At 33.5% G+C, this 23,132-nt stretch overlaps 1 protein-coding gene across 1 annotated transcript in view; it reads right to left on the reverse strand.

Annotated features, from left to right (window-relative positions):
* Positions 1 to 1,498: 1,498 nt before the first annotated feature.
* Positions 1,499 to 23,132, reverse strand: part of LOC126887857 (dorsal root ganglia homeobox protein) — a 405,607-nt gene continuing 383,973 nt past the window's right edge. The window contains exons 6-7 of the mRNA XM_050655752.1: positions 18,735 to 18,868; positions 1,499 to 7,979 (exon numbers count right to left, since the gene is read on the reverse strand). Coding sequence (XP_050511709.1) covers positions 7,642 to 7,979; positions 18,735 to 18,868 — 472 coding nt within the window. The 3' untranslated portion in view covers positions 1,499 to 7,641. The remainder of the gene's footprint in view (positions 7,980 to 18,734; positions 18,869 to 23,132) is intronic.

Here is a 23,132-nt window from a genome sequence, read left to right on the forward strand (position 1 = left end):
CTATTTTTCTTTACTTTTTTTAATTCCGTATCATCGATGGTGATTCTTTTAACAATAATTGCTTTGTATAGCATTATTTTTGTTCAAAATTTTATCACTCCACAGCAACGAGTTTACTTGGCCTATTGCCCTTTTACCTTGCCGATATATTCGTGATATCTTGGTTGCTTTTTCCGTTTGTTGTAAGAGTGACGCCCCAGTATTTAAGCGAAAAAATATTCTTAATTTTGCATATTCCCTCATCCAAGTCGATCATAGCCTCGGTTTCCTCGAAAGCGGCACCGACAAACTGCGAGCGTAACACTGCGATGAATGACGTCATAAAAAACTGTACCACGCAAAATAATAGCGGTGGTTTCCAAGGATGTGTTGGAAGCCACCGCTTGCTGAGTTTGCACATTCCGTTGGCGCAATGAAGGACCTTGAATTTTTCACCACCGTAATCTGACGTAATTCATCGCAGTGTTACGGTCGCATTTTTTCGGTGCCGCTTTCGAGGAAACCCAAGCTTAAGTCCCTATTTTCAGTATTCCTCTTGTCCTCTTGTAATTTTTTAAACATCTTCTTCTTCTTATTTTGCATGCAGTAACTTGTCATTCCATCATTTTCGTGGTCTTCCCACTGAACGTCTTCCTACTGGGGAACCGTCTTCGCATCTGTGCCGTCACTTGCATCTCCGTCGGATATCTGCAGTTCTAGCTCTATCCCATAGTCTCTTACCATCGATTTTTTGAAGTGTTTTCATCTCTGCTGTTTCTAGCATTCTTTTTGTCCTTTCTGTATCAGGTCGTGTTTCTGCCGCGTATGTCATTATTGGTCTGATGACTGTTTTGTAAATTCTGCCTTTCACTTTTTTCCCGATATTTTTATTTCGCCATATTGTTTCATTCAAGCAACCTACGGCTCTGTTTGCTTTATTCGCTTGATCTTCCACTTCTGTTTCGAGCTTTCCGTAGCTAGATAGTGTGAAGCCTAGATATTTAAACTCTATGACATGTTCTATTATCTGACCCTCCAGCCCTAATTTACACCTTATTAGATTTGCTGTTATAATCATGCATTTTCTAGCGGTTATATTAAATTGGTGCAGCATACGTTATAAATCATCTTCACTTTGAGATATTAGTATTGCGTCGTCTGCATAGCAGATTATTTTAAGTTGTTTTTCTCCTATTTGGTACCTTTTTTTTTGTTCTTACTTTTTTTAATATTTCATCCATGATCAGGTTGAAAAATAGAGGACTCAGGGAGTCTCCTGTCATATCTAATTGCCAGCTTCAATTGGGTCAGTTAGTTCTTCATCTACTTTTACTTTTATTGTGTTGTTCTTTTTTTAAATGTGTTGTTCTTTTTAATTTTTAAACATGATTTGTAAATCTTGACTTGTAATCAGCGTATCATCTGTAGATGGGTACTTATGCTTATGCATTAGTTTTTTATTACAAAATAATAGCAATAGGATATTTCAAAATAAAACACTAACTTTGTCAAGTTATAATCTATTTTCATATTTTTACATAACTGTCTTGTTATACATAAACAGTAAGAATCATAATACTAAATCACATCACAAAATTGGTAACTGTACTGTACTACAAGGGTAAAGTGAACACTAAGTTATTTACAATAATATTTCTATTCGATTTTAAGTTTACACTATTAACATTTTTCTATGGTATATTTTATATTTGCACTAAAATTATTACTACAAAAGTTATTGTTAAATGGTTGAGAAAAGATCTGTCAGCTTTCGAAATCCAGTTCCTTTAAAACAATATACGTAGGTACCAACAATCGAGGCTTTTTTAATTCTTCCACTTTGTTGACAATTATAAATAAATTTCATTAGATTCTATTTGATTAATAATTGTTTTGCGACCAATACTTTTTATTTTGTAAATAAATAATATAATTATAAAAGTCAAAGTTTTTTAACCTAATAAAAATATTTAAAAATATTTTTAAAAGATATTTATTTAAAAACTTATTGGTCCATTTTCCTGGTGACACCTCCACGGCTTCTAAAAATTGCAAGCCAGATGGATGCTGCAATGAAGACAAGAGGGAATTCTAAAAGTTGTAATTCACAACCCCGTCTGCATAGCTTGGTAAATTCCAACGGAAAATGGACCAACCTACTCGATAGGAATAATACTAATAGAAAAATAAAAATGTATACCATTTTTATTCAGTTGAAGTACGAAGGCAAAACTATCTTATTCTTTACTTCGTTCATAGAGCGCAAACCAGCACTCTAAATCGACGATTTTCGACTCTTATTAGAGGCATCATCAGAGAGACATAGGTTTGATTTCTCTACCCCAAGTGACGATCTTCCGACAGCTAGTCGTCGCACTTTAATTGACGTAATGGAGTAGGTGCCTATTACACAAAGGAAAGTTAACTTGTGGTTAAGAGATAACCTCAAAATTACCCCAAAATATGCGTTTCAGTTTCATAATTGTTACCCTTCTGGGTATACCCATAAGGGTAAACCACTCCAACCTCTGGTTAAAAATTCTGTGAGTTAACCATACTTCGCCGTTGACCTGAAACTAAAACGCATATTTTGGGGTAACCTCTGGTTATCTCTTAACCACAAGTTAATTTTACTTTGTGAAACCGGCCGTTAGTAAGATTATTTCATTCATAGGAGATTCTAACCAATAGAAAGCTACAGAAATAAAAATTAAACTGATAATTTTTGATAATATCCCGTCGTCAAGTATATTACGTCAGATGCCCTTCGTTGCTACGAAAATATACATTCAGTGACATTAATGACAGTTAATGTTTTAACAATTATAAAAGTGATGACTTTCAACCGTCAAATATTTATAACAACTGTGTGTTTAATTGTACTAATTTGTACTTACATAAATGAATTACAATAAACAGTTTTATTCATGTTTTGAACAGTTTTATTCATGAAATAATTGCAACAAATTGCACTCGATCTCTAAAATTATTATCGAATTTTTGCCCTCGTGACACTTTGACTGTCACATTAAAACTGTCAAAGTGTCACTCGGGAAAAATTCGATAATTTTAGAGCTCTTCTACAATTACTACTGATAATTTCCATATTATTATAAATAAAATTTAATTTCTCAAGTTAATACTTTCATTAGTTTTTAAAAAAGTGACCAACATTTTAAAAGAAAAGTAAAAATTTTCATCTTTTTTTCTTTGTTAAATCAGATATCATATTTCTTTGGTTTTGCTTCTTACACAATTAGAAACATTCACTTATCTATATTATTCGTTTTTGATTTGAAAATTTTAGCAATTACCGTTTAAAACCGTCTAAAATCTTGTCAGACCACCAAAGAACAATGACACAAGTAGATAGCTTCAGAACAATTAATATTAACTATATTATTCATTCAATATACAAATATTGATCAAAATTCAAAAACATCCAATTAAATCCAATGTGGTCCAACAAAACAATTTCTTGTATATATTATAAAAACAAAAACAAACATAGCTATATACAAGTCGCAATGTGTAATGCACAAAAAATGTGAATAATTCAAAGACTCATAGAAAATATTCAAGAAAATTTTTCTAGCTTGGTATTGTATAAATATATTTATGTCAACAAAGTGGTTACTTTGTATATTTTCAAAATAACTTTTGGATTTTGGTTAAGTGGTAATATTTTTTTATAAAATACTTTTGGAAAATAGAAAACAACTATTGCACGTTGTTGTTAACGTATAATACGGTGTGCACAAAACTTTGAATGACAAAAATATTGTTAAAAATTAACAAACCAAAAATGTGACAATATGATGAATATATTGTATATTTTGAATTTCTGTTGCGGTTCTATTTGAAACCGATTCAAACCTTCTTAAGAAGTGTAGGTACATTAATTTTTGGGTTTATAGATAGTGTGGCATGATCTTTTGTTTATTGCCGATTTTAAGTGTTATGAAGGCATCAAAAATGCTCAAAAGTCCAACTATATAATACAGAACCAGAATAATATATTATTTTAAAACAAATGGTATATAGGTAGGTATAACGCGCACGTCCTCTAGAAGCTGCATCTAGGAACACTTCAGGGTTCAGCATCAAGTTTGAAAATATCTACTGCAACAATAGACCCTACAACATTAATTAACACCTGGTCAACATTAGGTTAACCGATCTATTTAAATGGGATATGAAGATTCAGATACAACTACGAACTATACCAGTTGCTGGAAGAAACACCCATCTAGAATTTGCTAGACTTCAGAGACTTCGATCGGCTAGTATCATATGTAGTGATTATGAATGACGATAGATTAACAAGAAGGCATTAGATAATAACATACAGGATATAGAACCAAAGAGAGGCAAAGGAAAGATAAGACAGTGAAGTGGCATCGGAAGCGTAATATCTGATCACGCTAGTCAGAATTTAGGGGCACCAGGTGTGTGACGTTGTGGTACCGTGGATGGATTAAGGTGGATTGTAGCGTCATCGAAAAAAGTAGAAATATTATCGGATGAAGATTGTACAAATTGTACTCATTATTTAGACAACTATTATATAATGCAGGAATATTTGATAGCCGTTTCTACAATTACCAAGGCGATTGCATTTTCATTTACTACCTCTCTTTCAAGTAGTATTTTTAGTCTTCATTTGTTTAAGATCTGATCTTTATTCTGCCAAAAGTTTTAATTAGCAACGAATTCTACTGAAATTTTGTATTGAACTTGGAATGAAAATATATTTGATTGCAAAAAATAATGTGGCAGTGAATTATTGTCAGATGTGCAAGTTTGTAGGTGGTATAACCTTTCCATGGTGACTAAAACGACATGAGAGATAGTACCTGCCAACGTCCTCCACTACTGGTATATCATAAGAATATAAAATGTTGTCCTAGAATTTAAATATCTAGGAGCAACAATCACAAATGACAATAAAATAGAACGAGAAATTAAAACGCGAATATTGGCAGGAAAAAGATCTTTCTTTGCAATGCAACATCTAATGAAGTCAAAACTTCTTTCACGAGGTGCAAAAATCCAGATATATAAGACCATAATATGACCAGCAGTAGCGTATGGAAGCGAAACATCTCTCTCTCTCTCTCTCTCTCTCTCTCTCTCTCTCTCTCTCTCTCTCTCTCTCTCTCTCTCTCTCTCTCTCTCTCCTGTCGTGTCCCCATTACTGAGGATCGTGATTTCTTCCAATATCCCTAACAATGTTTCTCATTTGGTCTCTATCTTCAGCTGCTTTAAGAGCTTCGCAGAATGAGTTTCCAGCTGAATGCTTTATTTGGTCAGACCATCTAGTTGGTGATCGTCCTCTTGATCTTCTCCCCGGAACGTTTCCAGAAATAATTAATCTCTCCAAACTGTCGTCACCTCTGAGAACCACGTGACCAAAGAATTGCAGAATTCGTTGCAGACATATTGTGGACAGCCTTTTTTTAATATTGAGTTGGTTTAGAATGGAAACGTTTGTCCTATGAGCTGTCCAAGGTATGCGCAGCATTCTTTTCCAGCACCACATCTCAAAGGCATCAATTTTTTGGCTCTCGTATGCACGAAGAGTCCAAGTCTCTGCTCCGTATAGAAATATTGAGAATACAAGGGCATTCACCAATCTCATCTTGATACTTTGAGAGATAGATCTGTCTTTCCAAACTTTAGTTATGCGACTCATCGCATTTTTTGCGACCCGAGATAGACAAAGGTGTTTACTATCTGGTATTCCTGTAATATGTTAGTCAGTTGAATAGTGTCAAATCTGTCGACCACCATTATTTTTGTCTTAGCTTTATTGATTTTCAGACCAACTTGATTGCTTTCGTACTCAACTCTTCGCAGAAGATCAAACATTTCTTGCTCATTTGCTGCTATAAGTGTAGTGTCATCAGCAAATCTTAAATTGAACATTTTCCTACCAGCTACTGTTACTCCACCGGCCCATCCTTCTAAAACCATCCTCATGCCATGTTCACCATAAATGTTAAATAAGTCAGGTGACAACACGCATCCTTGTCTAACACCTCTCTCGGTCTTGAATTGGTTTGAGAACTTCTGATTGAAACATGGACGCTAACAAAAAGAGAAGTAAATAAATTACTGGTGTGGGAACGTAAAATCCTTCGAATTATATATGGCATGTCCCTTGCAGAGACAGCGCAACAAACGAATGGAGGAGCAGATACAATAACGACTTAGAATCTCTATTTGGAAAGGAAAATACAGTCAGATATATAAAGGCCAATAGACTCAGATGGACAGGGCATGTGATACGCAGTAACGACAATCCCTTTATAAACAATGTGTTCTGGGAAAAACCAAATGGAAAAAGGTCTGTAGGACGGCCTAGAAAAAGGTGGAAAGATGCAGTCAAAGAAGATATAGAGAAAATGGGAGTGCGACAACGGGAATTATTGACACAGGACCGAGAAACATGGAAGGCAATAGTAAACGCGGCAAAGACTCACGAAGAGTTGTAACGCCATTGATGATTATGATAAAATGTTGAAGAAATAAGAAATGAATGGTAATCTCGAATTATTGTTCCTTTTTTATTGTGATATCTGACCACTCGAATACTACATGAATAATTACAAATCTAACATAACATTCACTTTTTTCTCCTGACCTAATACTGTGTCACTTTTATCGTCACCATCAAGGAAAATCTCTAACTCTAAAAAATGTTGCACTGAAAGGAAAGGGTTAAACTGGGCGATGGAGTCACGGACAGAAAAGGGCTATAAACTTATTGTGAGGTAAATTTGAAATAAGGTGTTTTATAAGATTTTGTCGCATTAAAAAAGAGTAGTATTTTCCATTCAATGAAAGTATAGAAAATATATGAAACTGAAGTATCTTCGATATAGTTGAAATTTCCTTCTAATTAACAGTAAGCTTTATTTTTCTCTGATTATATGCTGAAAAATTTGCGTTCAAAGTTTTGACAGAATTTGTGCAACTATTTGTGGCAAATAAGACATAGCTCGTTATAACCGCCATAATGACTCATTCGAGTAGGGACAAGATAGGTTTGTTCCAACCCGTCACGTAACCGTTCTTGAATGGCTACAAGTATGCGCAGTAACGGAAAATGAGCTATTGCGCATAATTTTACGTTATTGCGCATGCGTGTAACGATTCAAGAACGGTTATGTGACGGGATGGAACAAACCTATTATATACCCAGCTAGTTATCCAATTTCATCGGCTATACAGTCGTTTCATTTTACAATTTTATAATGTAAATTTTACACTATTTGGTTCTGGGGTTTTTAGCAAGAAATATAAATTCAGTGAAGATGGACTGATAGCTCCGAAAACGTTCTGAAAACTTATTGTAATCCCTTTGGATTTTTAAGTTTTAATTTTTTTAATTAAAATTACACCAATTACAAAAGGAATTTTTTACTTCGATGATATTAAAGTTTTCTGAAAATATCTCTAATTTTTAACGAAAATAAATAAAACTCCGCAATATACTCAAAATGTATGACGAAGAACTGTATTATTAAATCATTACAATATTTGTTGATTATTATTGGTCCAAAATAACAAAAATTGCAGAAAAGTATTCCTTTAAGTAACTTTAGATAAAACGAGCTATGCCTATGCAGACACCCTACTGTACTAAATCACTTAATCTTAAACCGACGCTTCTTTATTTGCACTATTCTCCCCTCCGGTTCCTTCAACAGGTTCATGCTTTCTTTGTAACGCCTGTAACGTCAACGGTGGCAAAAGCGGGAAGTTTAAGCTTGCACCCGCAAAATTTGCAGCTTGTTGAAAATTGGCTACATGCTGCAAACTTTGCAATAATGCCGCAGAGTGTTCCTGCGCTTTTCTTCTGAGTTCGGCAACGCTAGAGGAGCGCTGGTCTCCACTTCCTGGCGAGAGATCTGAGGCATCGCTTGTTGGCAGTAAGTTTGATGCTAGGCCCGAGAGAGGCTTTATCGGACAGCAAGAACACAGTCCTGGAAAACCTGCAAAGAAAAATTGAGTTATAGTTGACTTAAATATTAAAACCAAAAGAGATTCAAATGCTAAAAGTGTATTTTTGATGTGAAACATGTAATGTGGTGTGTTAGACCGACTGTTGTGGTGGTGACGATTTACTACGCCAAGGGTCTTCGGTGGTCATAACTTGTTGGCCAATTAAAGGTCTTAACCCAATTAAACAAAATCTGAAAGGGCTGACACATAAGTGAATATAAAAGGGGTGGCGGACAAGGTCTTCTTCTTTTAGTGCCTATTCGTTTCGAATATTGGCGATCATTCTGGCTATAATTATTTTATTAACTGATGCTTTAAATAGATTAGTTGTTGTTGTGGAGAACCATTTCCTCAGGTTCTTTAACCATGATATTCTTCTTCTTCCAATTCCTCGCTTTCCGAATACTTTATCTTGAAGGATTACCTTCAGTAATCTGTATTTAGTGCCGTTTCTCATTATGTGTCCGAGATATTCTAACTTTCTCCTTTTAATGGTATACATCACCTCTCTTTCTTTGCCCACTCTTCGTAATACGGTCTCGTTGGTTATCTTGTCCGTCCATGATATCCTTAGGAGTCGCCTGTATAGCCACATCTCGAAGGCTTCAAGTTTTTTCTCCATTGCTTCAGTGAGTGTCCAGGATTCAACTCCGTAATACAGTATTGAGAAGATATAACTTCGTAGGAGCCTTATTTTTATCTCCAGATTAAGGTTGTGGCTTTTAAAGAGTTTGGCCATGTTATTGAATGCACTCCTAGCCTTCTTTATTCTACATTTTATTTCTTGTGAGTGATCCCATTGTTCGTTTACTATTGTTCCAAGATAGTTATACTGTTTTACTCGGTCCACTGGTGTATTATTGATAAGTAGTTGGGCTTCTCTAATTTTATTTTTGCTGATGATCATAAATTTAGTTTTTGATATATTCACTTGAAGTCCAAATCTTTCACTTACTTCAGTTACTTTGTTTATTAGTTGCTGTAAACTGTTCAAACTGTCTGCAAAAATAACGGTGTCGTCTGCATAGCGGATGTTGTTTAGGCGTTCGCCATTTAGAAGTATTTCATGTTCGCAATTTTCCAAGGCTTCACTAAATATTTCTTCCGAACATAGGTTAAATAATATAGGTGAAAGTATACAACCTTCTCTAACGCCTCGTAGAATCTGGATCGCTTCACCTCCAAGATTCGTTCTTATTGTGGCTGATTGGTTCCAGTATAAATTTTGTATTATACGTCGGTCTTTATCATCCATTTGGGCTTTTGTTAGAAAATCCATCATTTTTCGGTGTTGAACTGTATCAAATGCTTTTTGGTAGTCCACAAAGCAGGTGTAAATATCGCAAGTCATATCTCTGCATCTTTGAAATAAAACCTGTAGACTAAACAGTGCATCTCTTGTACCTACGCCTTTCATGAATCCAAACTGTGTGTCTTGTATTCTCTCTTCGCATAGCTTGTATATTCTACGATGTATAATTTTAAGAAAAAGTTTTAATGTATGGCTCATTTGACTTATTAGCCTATATTCTCCACACCTTTTTGCTCCCTGTTTCTTTGGTAAGGTAATAAATTCTGAAACTAGCCAATCTTTTGGAATATTGCCTGAGTCATAGATAGTATTAAAGATTTTACATAGTATTCGTAAAGATTCATCATCAAGAAGTTTAAGAAATTCAGATTGTACTCCGTCTGGTCCTGGAGCTCTACCTTATTTTAGTGATATTATGGCTGCTCGGACAAGGTCAAAGAGGAAGAAAATTTTAGAAAAAAGATCGTAATCGGGTTTACATAATATTCAATTTTTACTACATTTAACGTAAAAATATCGAGTTATATTTATATGAATAAGAAATTTAACATATTAAGAAATATGCGCTCGTGACAATTTAACCCAGTCTTTTGGGATTTTATGTATTTGGGCTAAGACTTTCAGGAAGTTTTAATCGATGATGAATTTTTCCCTGAAAATTTTCAATTTTCACTCCTTGTTGCTACTTCCTGTATCCTCCTTGGGATCATAATTACCAATGTACAATGGACGTATTTCAAGGGACACTCTCCATATTATACTAAAGACAATTATTTTTCGGCTACAGCTCTTATGCCTGGTTGCACCAACAGATCTTAAGCTCCAGCTTAGCTAAGCTCTACTTATAGATAGGGCCTCCTTGAGTATCACTTACGTTGCACCATAATTTTAGATTCTTACCTTAATATCAGTTATATCTGTTATTATATTATGGTATTCTTATTGTAATATATTATAATTATATTATATTAATTCTTATGATATTCTCGACTTAAGCTTAAGATCTGTTGGTGCAACCGGGCATAAGACTATTAGTGTGGGGTTCACATTTAATGAGTTTTATATTTTAATATTTATTTCCTCTTTTGTATACAATTTCTAAATTATAATCGTTTGTTTGTTCTAGACTACTAAAATATACTTGATAAAGCTAATAAACCATTAGCGAAATATTTTTAGAAAACAAATATTTAGTTTCATTTTAAAAATGAGGACCTGACAAATATATCCTTTCCATGGACATATTTTTATGAGCAAATAAATTCGATTTTGTCATTTTTACGATACTTTCGCACGCCCGTGTTAATATTTTCAGTAAATTCTCTATAACCGTAGGTTTTCGTCGTTTCCAACTTTTTTTATTATGTAACATCCTTCGGTCCAAAATACACTTCCAATATTCTTACCCTCGCCTTCTTATCACATCATTTGACGTGTCATAACCAAGATTTATACAGAAATCCAGCAATGAATCCCGTTACCTTGTTAAGTGAGTGCCGCGTGCGAGATCTCTATCCACTTAGTGGTGGCACATTTTGCCAATTTACCTCTACTTTGTGACTCGTTGAAACTAGTTGAAATGTTGCAGTTATACCTACACCAGCGAATATTTAGAGTTAAAATGGAAAACGAGTACCCTGTGTTAAAACAAATAAATGCAGGTGTTCGACAAGGTAGCGTTTTTGGACCAATACTATACATTTTGTATACATCTGCCATTCCACTAGCATTGAACTAGCTACATTTGTTGATGATACAGAAGTCCTGACAGTAGAAGCAACTATAGAGGAATCTACGGTTAACATTCATAATGCAATTAATGGCATAGGACGCTGGTCCAAAAAATGTATAATGTATAATGTCCAAAAAATGTATAAAGTTTAATGAACAGAAATCAGTTCAAATTAATTTTACTAACATGAAAATCAATTATCCCGATTGTCTTAAACAACAGCATTGTTCCTAATAAGAAAACAGCGAAATACCTGGCTTGAAATCTGGACGTCAAACTCAAATGGAAGAAGCATTAAAAAAAACTGAACAGTTGAAGATAAAGTACAAAAATATGTATTGGCTGATAGGTACTTACTCTCAACCTTCTATGCAGAACAAATTGCTGATTTACAAACAGATATTGAAACCGGTGGGGACATATGGCCTACAATTTTGGGGCTTTCCAAAAAAAAAAAATAAGAATTATAGAAACTTAGAAACGCTCCAGAATCGAATAGTGAGGAATATTGTAGGTGCTCGTTGGTATGTTCGGAATGACGATTTACTTAGAGACCTTAAAGTCGAATCTACTCCAACTGAAATTAAGAAAGTCTTCAGGAGACATGAAGAGAGGCTCCATAAGTATCCCAACCATAAAGTACTTCAGCTTCTTGTCAACCAACCACAGATGCGAAGGCTCAAGAGGACTAAACCGTTCGAGATTGTATAATGTGTGATGTTGTGCAAAGCTTAGTTAGTGTTGCGCACTGTAGCCACAACAAGGACGTGAGCAGATAGTGAAAAGCAGAGTCCGTGCTGTTCTGTGTAGCAATAACAAGGAAGTGCAAAGAAGTTGCAAGTTTACCTGCACTTTGTGACTCGTTGAAACTAGTTGAAATGTTAAAGACAATAAATGCAGGGGTTTCACAAGGACCTGGACTCGCAAGTTCTTGGACCAGTACTATACCTTTTGTATACATCTGACATTCCAGAGAAAGAAAACATTCAATTAGCTACATTTGCTGATGATACAGCAGTCCTGACAGTAGGAGCAGTGGCGTAGCGTAGTGGGGGCGGCCTGCCCCGGGCGGCACTTTTTAGGGAACGGCAAAATTTAACAATAAATAATAAAAATATTTGGTAAATATTTGAACCATTTTAAATTAACCAAGCTGATAATGCTGCTGTTATGGCTGAAAAGTATTCAGGAGTTCAGCAAATAATTCAAGAAATAAACCCTAAAGCTGAATTCGTACCTTGCTCAAATAATTCGTTAAACCTGGTTTGTCTACACGCTGCCTCAATTAAGATGGATTCAGTAACTTTTTTCAGCACTCTAGAACGTTGTTACTCTTTTTTTCCTCATCGAAACATCATCGTTGGGAAGTTCTGATGGCAGATACAGGCAAAAGCCTAAAACGGGTTCAAGACACGCGGGGGAGTGCAAGAGGCGATGCCGTAAATGTGACATGGCATCATTACAAAGACATTCTCGTCAGTTTGGAAAACCTGACAGATGCAGGTGAAAGCTTAAACACTAGGACAGATGAAAGTGCTTTACTAGTTTCGATGCAGTCATTTTCCTTTCTTTATTTTTTGGGCCTGTGGCAACCTGTGCTACATGAAGTGAATGATGCACAAAAATATTTACAAACAAGATGACTTGACATAAGATTGTGCGCTCAGAAAGTAAATGCTTTGCAGACGATATTGAGAAAGAAAAGAGAGGTATGGGCAAATGGCGCTGTAGGTTATGCAAAAAATATGTGTGAAGAACTTGGAATTTACATAAAACCTAAAAGTTCTCTATAATTAATGTATGTAATGTATAGTATACATTAAATTAAAATACCTAAATAAGAGGGCGGCAAAATTGTTTTTCGCCCCGGGCAGCCGACACTCACGCTACGCCACTGAGTAGGAGCAACTATAGAAGAATCTACGGTTAACTTGCATAATATAATTAATTGCATAGGACACTGGTCCAAAAAATGGCGTATAAAGTTTCATGAACAGATATCAGTTTATATTAACTTTAGTAACATGAAAATCAATTATTTCCCGATTGTCTTAAACAACAGCATTGTTCTTAATATGAAAACAGCGAAAAACCTGGCTTTAAATATGGACGTCAAACTCAAATGGAAGGAGCATGTTAAAAAGAAAACTGAACAGTTGAAGATAAAGTACAAAAATATGTATTGGCTGATAGGTAGGTACTCTCAACTTTCCATCCAGAACAAATTACTGATTTACCAATATATATTGAAACAGGTGTGGATATGTGTGTGGATATGTGAAAAAAAGCAATTATAGAAACGCTCCAAAACCGAATACAGTAGACTCCCGTAAGTTCGGCCACCTCGGGACCGGACCCTAGGCCGAACTTAAAAGTGGCCGAACTAACCGATGCTTACCTAAAAAATGCCCATTCATTGTTTGTATGGATCTAGCAAAACAAAACACTTGTACATTAAGTAGAAGACAACACAGAGGAATACTCTGACATATATTTAACATATTATATGAAAAGATAGACCGTTACAAAAATACTATAAAACAATATAGGTCTGGATCCCGCGTATGAAAAAAAAGTTGATTAATAGCAAGCTGAAAATTTGTTAATAGCTTAAGGGTGTCTAGTCGGACAAACTTTGATATATGGGAACATTGGAACAGGGGAAGTTTTAATTGTGGAACAGGTTAAAAATTTGGAACGGTCAGACCATGAAAACGGCACATGTGTTTTGTCCGACAGAACAGACTTAAACTTTTGGAACAGAGATTAAACTCTCATGCAAAAATCAGACTGCTATTTATCACCAAATGGGAGTTTTAATGAATGGAACATGTAGAATATGTCAAATGACAGGAATTATGACAGGTGATAAATAGCAGTCTGATTTTTACATGAGAGTTTAATCTCTGTTCGGAGAGTTTAAGTCTGTTCTGTCGGACAAAATAAATGTGCCGTTTTCGTGAGTGTGACCGTTCCAAATTTTTAACCTGTTCCACAATTAAAACTGCCCCTGTTACAGTGTTCCCATATATCAAAGTTTATCCGACTAGACACCCTTAAGCTATTAACAAATTTTCAGCTTGCTATTAATCAACTTTTTTTTCATACGCGGGATCCAGACCTAATACTTACAGAACTCTAGGCCTAATAAAATTTAAAAATATTATTGCACATTGGTGGTTTGGCTTCTTAAACACTTAAAAAAGTCAGTAATTTTTTTCTGAATTTTCTTTTATAATGATTTTTTATGTGAAAGTGTGTGACTAATGCTCAGAGAGCCAGCCGGACTAAGCGGAGACCGAACTAACCGAGGCCGAACTTACGGGAGTCTTGTACTAAGGAATATTATAGGTGCTCCTTGGTATGTTCGGAATGACGATTTACGTAGAGACCTTATAGTCGAATCTATTCCAACTAAAATTAAGAAAGTCGCCAGGAGACATGAAGAGAGGCTCCATCAGCATCCCAACCATGAAGTACTTCAGCTTCTTGTCAACTAACTCCAGACGCGAAGGCTCAAGAGGACTAAACCGTTCAAAGTTGTGTAATGTGTGGCGTTGTGCAAAGCTTAGTTAGTGTTTGTGCATTGTAGCCACAACAAAAAGTGGACATTTTATGCAAAAAAAAGCTAGAAAGCATCAGGTGACATCTAGTTTCCAAACAATTTTAGTAAAATTAGGTTAAAGAAAAAATGCTGATTCATCTTGTAGATTAGGTGTATTCTTATATGACAAATATACTTACTTATACCTGACAAAAATATTCTTTTCAGATAGGTACATATTTCTTATGAACAAATAAATTCGATTTTATCATTTTTACGACACTTTCGAACGCCCGTGTTAATATTTTCAGTAAATTCTCTACAACCGTAGGTTTTCGTCGTTTCCAACTTTTTTTATTATGTAACATCCTTCGGTCCAAAATACACTTCCAATATTCTTACCCTCGCCTTCTTATCACATCATTTGACGTGTCATAACCAAGATTTATACAGAAATCCAGCAATGAATCCCGTTATCTTGTTAAGTGAGTGCCGCGTGCGAGATCTCTATCCACTTAGTGGTGGCACATTTTGCCAATTTACCTCTACTTTGCACCTGAGAACTTTTCAATTTATCGACTTGCACGTTCTCCAGCTAGAATTTCATTAAAGGCCACGCACTTTCTCCTTTATAACTTAATAATCAACACGGTATTAACAAAGTGATAAAACGTAAGTGACTTGTTACAATGTAAAAACTTTTTACGACGTCATAATTTTATAGGTTTTAAGTAAAATGGGTCCTTATACTTTAATTTTCAGTGACGTACCTAAGCAACTAACTAGTATGAACGTGAATTTGAAATTTTACTGTGTAGCATTTTTATTTTCCACTCTACATATTTATCATAAAAGTTTCATGAGAGTTTTTTTATAGACATTCGATGTCTCAAAATCTTAGATTGAGAATAAACAAAATCCCATTGTTTATTTATATTGACAGTTGTGCCTTAGTGGATATCATGAAAACCGGCTGGGAGAATTTTTACCGGGGAGAAATTATCGATACGTGATAGTGATAATAAGATTCCTGCGGAAGTCAATCTTGGTCTGGCATTTCGCCGGTCTACTAGCGATCCCGCTAAGATGCTTGAGTGCACTGTTGTCTGATATGGTTGTATCAGATAGCGAAGGGTTCCCATCGGGTTCGTCTTCTGAAAGAACACCGCTTTGTCAATATTGGTGTTAACAGTTTTTCTGCTTGATTTTTGAGAAATCTGTTATGGTTTCCTTGTTATTAGGCCAGTCAATGCAAGCAAGAATATTACCTCCGAATTCTATCCTACTGCATGGGTTTTAATGAAATTTTGTAAATAGCCTCGACTTATCTCCTAATTCAAAGTCTACCCTATGCCGATGTGTGCTTTTATCTTGGGGGTGGTTCCCACCCCTTCTCAGGGGTGGAAAATTTTTTGGTAAGATAACTACGGAATTTGCTAGAGAACCTAATTTTAAGCCAAAACTGATCTATATTTTTTTTAAAACTCAATACTTTTTGAGTTATTCGTGGTTGAAAATTGGCCATTTTCATTGAAACATAACACCTTTTCGAACGGTTTCTTTCCAATACCTTAAAAAATATGCATCTAACTAAAAAAACTGTATAAAACATTTTTGTAGGTTATAAAAAAACAAAGACACACTTGCCTTCATAAATCTTCTAGTTATAATACAAAAAGAGATATGGTAGGTGAAAAAGTTTGTTTTTTTGCTACATGCTCAAATTGGTGTATTCAACTTGAAATAACAGAGAAACGGTCGATTTTATGTGTATAATGCTACCAATACTTTTTATAGTGCTTAAAAAGACCTTTAAAATGAGCAATATTAAAGGTAAATTGCATTCAAACTAAGCGAGATATCTTGCAAACATAATTGATAACTAATGTATTTTAAGAAAAAAATGAGAAGTAATTTTAACCCCCATCCACCAGAATGAAAATGCATCATTTTCCGTATACAATACATTTTATTATAATATTATTTCTATGTAAATTGAAAAAACTCTACATTTTTGTAAAAGAAAGATTTTTAAGGAAATTTAAAAATGCGCTCTATAATTTGATCTTACTTTTTTCAAAAATCCTTCATTTTAAACCAGTCCAACTTTTTGAACATAGAAATAAAACTGTAATAAAAAGTATTTTAGAAGGAAAACGATGAATTTAAATTCTGATAAATGAGGGGTTAAATATATTTCTCATTTCTTCTTAAAATACATTCGTCAATCAATCAATTTTTTGCAGGATATCTCGCTTACTTTGAATGTAATCGACATTTAATACTACTCATTTTGAAGGCCTTTTCAAGCACTATCAAAGTTAGTACCATTATACACCTAAAATCAACCGTTTCTCTGTTATTTCAAGTTGAATACACCGATTAGAGCATGCACCAAAAAACAAACTCTTCTCACCTACCATACCCCTTTTTGTATTATAACTTAAAGATTTATGAAGGAATGAGTCTCTTTGTTATTTTATAAGCTACAAAAATATTTTACATAGTTTTTTTGTTAGATGCATAGTTTTTAAGTTATTCGCAAAAATCCGTCCGAAAGGGTATCATTTTTCAATGAAAATGGCCAATTTTCAACCACGAATAACTCAAAAAGTATTGAGTTTTCAAAAAATAATTATGGAACAGTTTTGCTTAGAATTAAATTCTCTAGCCTCTTCCGTGGCTATTTTATCCAAAAAAAATTTCACCCACGAGAAGGGGTGAGAACCAACCCCACGATAAAAGCGCACATCGGCATAGGGTAGACTTTGTTTCTTAAGCCCTTCCCTACTTACTGTGAAAATATCAAGTAAATCGATGTAGTAGGATGGAATTCGGAGCTAAATACCCTCATTGACGGCCCTATATGGTGTTCGTTCATAAATTCCATGGATTCCTACTTTGATCCAGAATCAGTCTTGCGATACAGTTCATCCAGTTATACCGTATTAGATGGATCCGCATAAATTGCAAATGGGTATAGTGAACAAAATAAAAAATTCACCGTAATTTTTTATTTTAATTCTTGTATTTCTGCTGAAGAAAATCACAAAAAATTGTAAGAGCTGAAATGTTCTTAATGTGTTGTTTTTTTTTAATGTACAGTGGTCAGTGAAGTGCTTAGGAGATAGATACAGACTGTTTATATTTAAATTAGATATACACGCTTTAAATGGCAACACTTCGAGCTAGACGTAAACATTAGCAAGTGTATTATAGTTGTATTAGTGGTCGACGGAGGAGTTTCAATTTCCTAGCAAAATAGAGATGGCTATTTCGTTTAGTTTTTTAATATTATACTTGGATAATCGCTTAAATTATTTATTAATTTAATTAATAAGATTATTTTTTCACTAACTATGTAGCCAGTGATTAAAATAATTTATATACTCTGCAATAAAATCTAGATAATACTCGAGAAAAGAGAAATATTGATAAAGTGATTTTAATAACATACTTACTGTTACTATCGGAACGAGTAGATACATTTTAAACATCTTTAACAAATTAAAATACAATTATAGTATACAGCAATGTTGCTGATTTTAACATTCTTTCACGATTGTTCAGTGTCTTATATCCAATCAAAAACCAAACGATCTGTATATATGTTGTTATGAAGCTATTTTCTGGTATTTTGTTACTTTGTAAAAAAATTTGTAATAATTTAATTTTATATGACTCATTCATATTGACAATTCAGACATCGATGGTGAAAGTTCCCAACCTCCTATGTCAATTTTTGGATATTTTGTTTTGTTCCCCAAAAATTAAAGAGATATGTATATTTTATGTATTTTTACCGTTTACAAGCTTGTCATTATGTTATTTCATATAGGGCCATCTACAAGCCAATTAATGAAATAACGACATAGGAGCTTGTAAACAGTTAAAATACATATACATATTTCTCTTTAATTAGGGTAACAAAACGAAATAGCCAAAAATTGACATAGGAGGTTGGGAACTTTCACCATCGACATAATAATATTATACATTTTAAAGTACATATTGTAGATGACTTTATAAAAAATTATATAGTCTATATTTTTGGGTTGCGGTCCTGCCAAAATTTACAAATTTACTCATTTAAAGTGTATATTTTTCTTAATTATGTGGTATTATTAACGTGAATAAATAAATTAAGTAAAACTTACCTTTAAGTGATGGGAAGAGTGGAGGCGAAAATTGCGAAGAAAGGTGAGATGCTAGATGAGGCGAAAAGAACAAAGGAGGTGTATTTCGTGCTCCCGAACTACCATCAATCACTGGTCTAAATCCGCCAGAATGGCTGAAACAAAAAGTTTTTGTTATTTTTTGTGATTTAATTATTAGATAATTATTCAATAATAATTACAATAACCTCAAGATTTTAGTTTAGTATTTATATCTTTTTTGTTTGTAATTTGGGGAAATTTGTCAACATTGGAGGTAGTGGGTAAAAACTTTTTTACGTTCCTGATAGAATATAAATTTACTCGATATATGCGACCCTGCTCACGTGAGCTATAATTATCTCCCAATCTCCTGGTATCTGGCAGAAATTATGCTCTAGAAATATTTTCCTACCTAATTTAATTACCAATGTTTCCCTTCACATTAATTCCCAAAAATTTAAGATTTTGCAAGGAAGTGGGAACTAGAGATGCGTTATTCTGTTAAAATGTTAAATTAACGCAACGCTATTTGGATGTAAATAAAGATTACGAAAAGGCGTTTGACAGAGTAAGGCTCCACCAACTCATACAATTTTGAAACAAAAGCAAATATACAAGCGAGGTGTAAGAAATATACAATCAGAGATCATCAAAATTAAAAGAGGGGTACGGCAAAGGTGCATTACTTCTATATTACTATTTAACTTGTACTCGGAAGTTATTATGCAAGAGGCCATGAAGAAGAACCTAGAAGAAAAGAAATAAGTAATGAAATAGAAGAGATATAAAATAAGCAGAGGTATAGACACAATCAAAAAGGATATCAACAGGTGTGGTATAGACACGTATAGGTACGTACAACCAATGGACAGAAGTATTTTTTTGTTCAACAAGAAAAAGAAGATTAAGAAGATCCTTAATGAGCTGGAGAAAATGAAATGATAGAAAGACGATAGAAAGAGATTTGAGAGGAAAATGGAATAATTAGGGAGCTAGGGATAGGAAATCGAATAATGTAAATCATTATATAATAAATAAGTAGATAAACAATAGGTGATGAAGTGAAAACATTTCAGGCACTTCCGGAAGTTCTGAATTTATTGCTAACATCATTACTTTTTTTACTACAATAATAGTCCAGGGCTCATCTGTTTTGAGATGGACGTTGAGAGGTGACTCAAATTTGTTTGCAGAAATTGCTTGAAAATAACTCAAATAATAATAATTGAGTTATCCTCCCACTCAAAAAGGTCCGGAACATTCTTTAAATAATCAAAATGTCAAAAAATGAAGGAAAAATTCGAATTTTTTCTTCGTTTTTCGATTATAACTTTTTAAAGTATTCATTTCCGAGAAATGTTGTACCAACATAAAAGTTGCGTAATTAAATTTCCTATAATATAGGATTGTTTAAAAATTTTAAAAATCGTCACCCTTGTTGCAAAATAGCAATAAATGCAAAAAAAACCATCAAAAAACAAGTATTTGCATTTTATGTCTTTCAATCATTTATGCTACACTTAGGACCATATTTTACGCAGAAAAACTATATGATAAAATAAAAAAATACGGTAAAGTTCATTAAGATCGGTTCAACAGATTTTGCAAAATAAATTTTGCAATTCAGGTTTAGCTAAAAAAATTCATTTTTTCAAAATGTTGCAGGACTGAAAATAAAGTAGGTAGCAAGTTGAATTTTTTTAGCATATAGAAGAGTATCCTACCTTTCATTTGCAATTTGCAGAATTAAAATCGATTAACTACTACGGCGTCAGGATTTTTTTAAATAAACATTAATTTTTGGTGCTACGCGCAGGAAAGCGGTGTTCGATTCACACAAGTTGATTTCCATCAAAATTTCTTCCAATCTTTATCTAATATATTATTTTCTTACTCTATATTTTGTTGTATTTTAATATTTTAATTCTACAAAGATCAAACTAATTTGATTATTGTTTGTGAAATATTGTTTAAACAATTGTGTATGTTTAAAAATAATAATCTTTTATTCTCTAAGTTAAAATATATGAACAAAGAAAAAAAGCGAAAAAATTGCTAAAAAAAGTGTTATTTCAAAGGACAGTGTACGTGTTTTTATTTTGCAATAAACAAATTTATTTATTTATATGGAAATGTACTAAAAATTAAAATGTACCAATCATTATCAAAGGTCATTGGAATGCCCAATCAGAGCAAACTATCCGCTGTCCTGCGCGTAATACCAAAAATTAATGTTTATTTAAAAAAATTCCTGACGCCGTGGTGGTTAACCGATTTTAATTTTGAAAATTGCTAACCAAAGACACAGTATTGTTCTATATGCAAAAAAAATTCAACTTGCTGACTCCTTTATTTTCAGTCCTGTAACATTTTGAAAAAATGAATTTTTTTTGTGAAGGCTGGATTGCAAAATTTATTTTGCAAAATCTGTTGACCCAATCTTAATGGAATTCACAGTATTTTTTGATTATATCATATAATTTTTCTGGATAAAATATGAAGGTCCTAAGTTTATCATAAATGGTTGAAAAATGTAAAATGCGAATACTTGTTTTTTATGTTTTTTTCGAAATTATTGCTATTTTGCAACAAGGGTGACAATTTCTAAAAATTTTGACCAATCCTATATTGTAGAAAATTTAATTTCACAACTTTTATGTCGGTAAAACTTTTCTCAAAAATGAATCACTTTTAAAGCTATAATCAAAAAATAAAGAAAAAAATCGAATTTTTCCTTCATTTTTTGACATTTTGATTATTTAAACAATGTTCCGGGCCTTTTTGAGTGGGAGAATAACTCAAATATTTGAGTTATTTTCAAGCAATTTCTCCAAAAAAATTTGAGTCACCTCTCAACGTCCAAATGTACTAATATTTTTACAGATGCGCCCTTGTCTATAAGCTCTTTTCAATAAGATTGTATTTATTTTACTGGATCATATTATTTTACCTATTTACGAGCGTAGGCGGAAAATTTTGGCTCCAATCCTTTTTAAATGCATTCATTTTTTTTCGAATCCTGAGAAAACTAATGGTAGGGGAGCCCAAGCAGGGATTTTTGCAGTTACTCGAGCGCGTCAGATTATTACATGGGGAGAAACCTTGTACCCTGAAAATGTACCTCTATCATATATTGGCTCTTAATGCAGAGGAGTTCGTTAAGAGGGGGCCGAAAAAAAAATATATCCTCAGAAAAACTGAATTTTGTCAGATTAAGATAAGGTAAGTTAAGTATGTACATGCAAAACAGTGTATATTTAAAAAATCTGACGATTTGAGCGGGGCGTAAGGAAATGGGTGAGTCCCAACGTTTCACAAGAAAAAAACGAATATTTCGTGAAGTGAATGACAGATCGAAAAACTAAAAAGTACATGCTCAATATCTTTCAAAAATCTATCTAATGATACGAAACGCGACTTCCCACGGAGAGGGTTGGGTGGTAAATTTAAAATTTTAAATACGAATCCCGCGATATTTCGCAAAATGAACATCAGATCGACAAACTGAAAAATACACTTATTCAATATTTTTGAAAAATCTATCGAATGGCACCAAACACGACCCCCCACGGAGGTGGGGTGGGGGTTACTTTAAAATCTTAAATGGGAGCCCCGATTTTTTATTGCAGATTTGGATTCCTTACGTAAAAATAAGTAGCTTTTATTCGGGACTTTTTTTCGAATTATGGATAGATGGCGCTATAATCTAAAAAAACAATTGTTGTCGTTAAGGTCTCTTAAGGTAAAATAAGGTCTCTTTGTCTCTTAAGGTAAAATAACTTGAATCAGTGAAATCTTCGTAGTATTGACTTTTTTGTAATGTTTATCTGAATGTATTCTACAGGGTAGCGAGAAAGTATGGAAACACGGTAATTTCTCAGGAACCGCTTGAACGATTTTTATAAATTTTGGTGGGTTAGGGTGCTCTAATACGGCCGATATTATAGTGGTAATTACATTGCTGTCAAATCTTCAGTTTTTCTGGAAATCTAATGAACTTTCTTATTTTAAATGGAATACCCTGTATATTTTTTGCGTTTTGAAGTCCTTAAGAAATACTGATTATTTTTTATGATATAGTCCCTATACCCAAATGCCATAATTTTGAAGTTATTGCTATATTTATTAAAAAAAATTAACAAATTATAAAAATCAATTTTTTTGGCCCGGGTAGACATTATTTTAGGATCTTTGGATCATTGGAAACAAAAAAGCTCTTTTGTAATTTTCCTCAAAAGTTAATCATTTTCGAGTTAAAAACAATTTAAACTGAAAAAATTCAAAAATTACGATTTTTTAGGTTCAAAAACACTAGTAAAAAATATTATTTTTAAAACTACGAAGTGCCTAAATTCAAGTTCAAACCTTATTGTATCAGATTCCGATAAGTGATTTATT

Source organism: Diabrotica virgifera, chromosome 7, assembly GCF_917563875.1.
Source record: "Diabrotica virgifera virgifera chromosome 7, PGI_DIABVI_V3a".
Classification (NCBI taxonomy): domain Eukaryota; kingdom Metazoa; phylum Arthropoda; class Insecta; order Coleoptera; family Chrysomelidae; genus Diabrotica; species Diabrotica virgifera.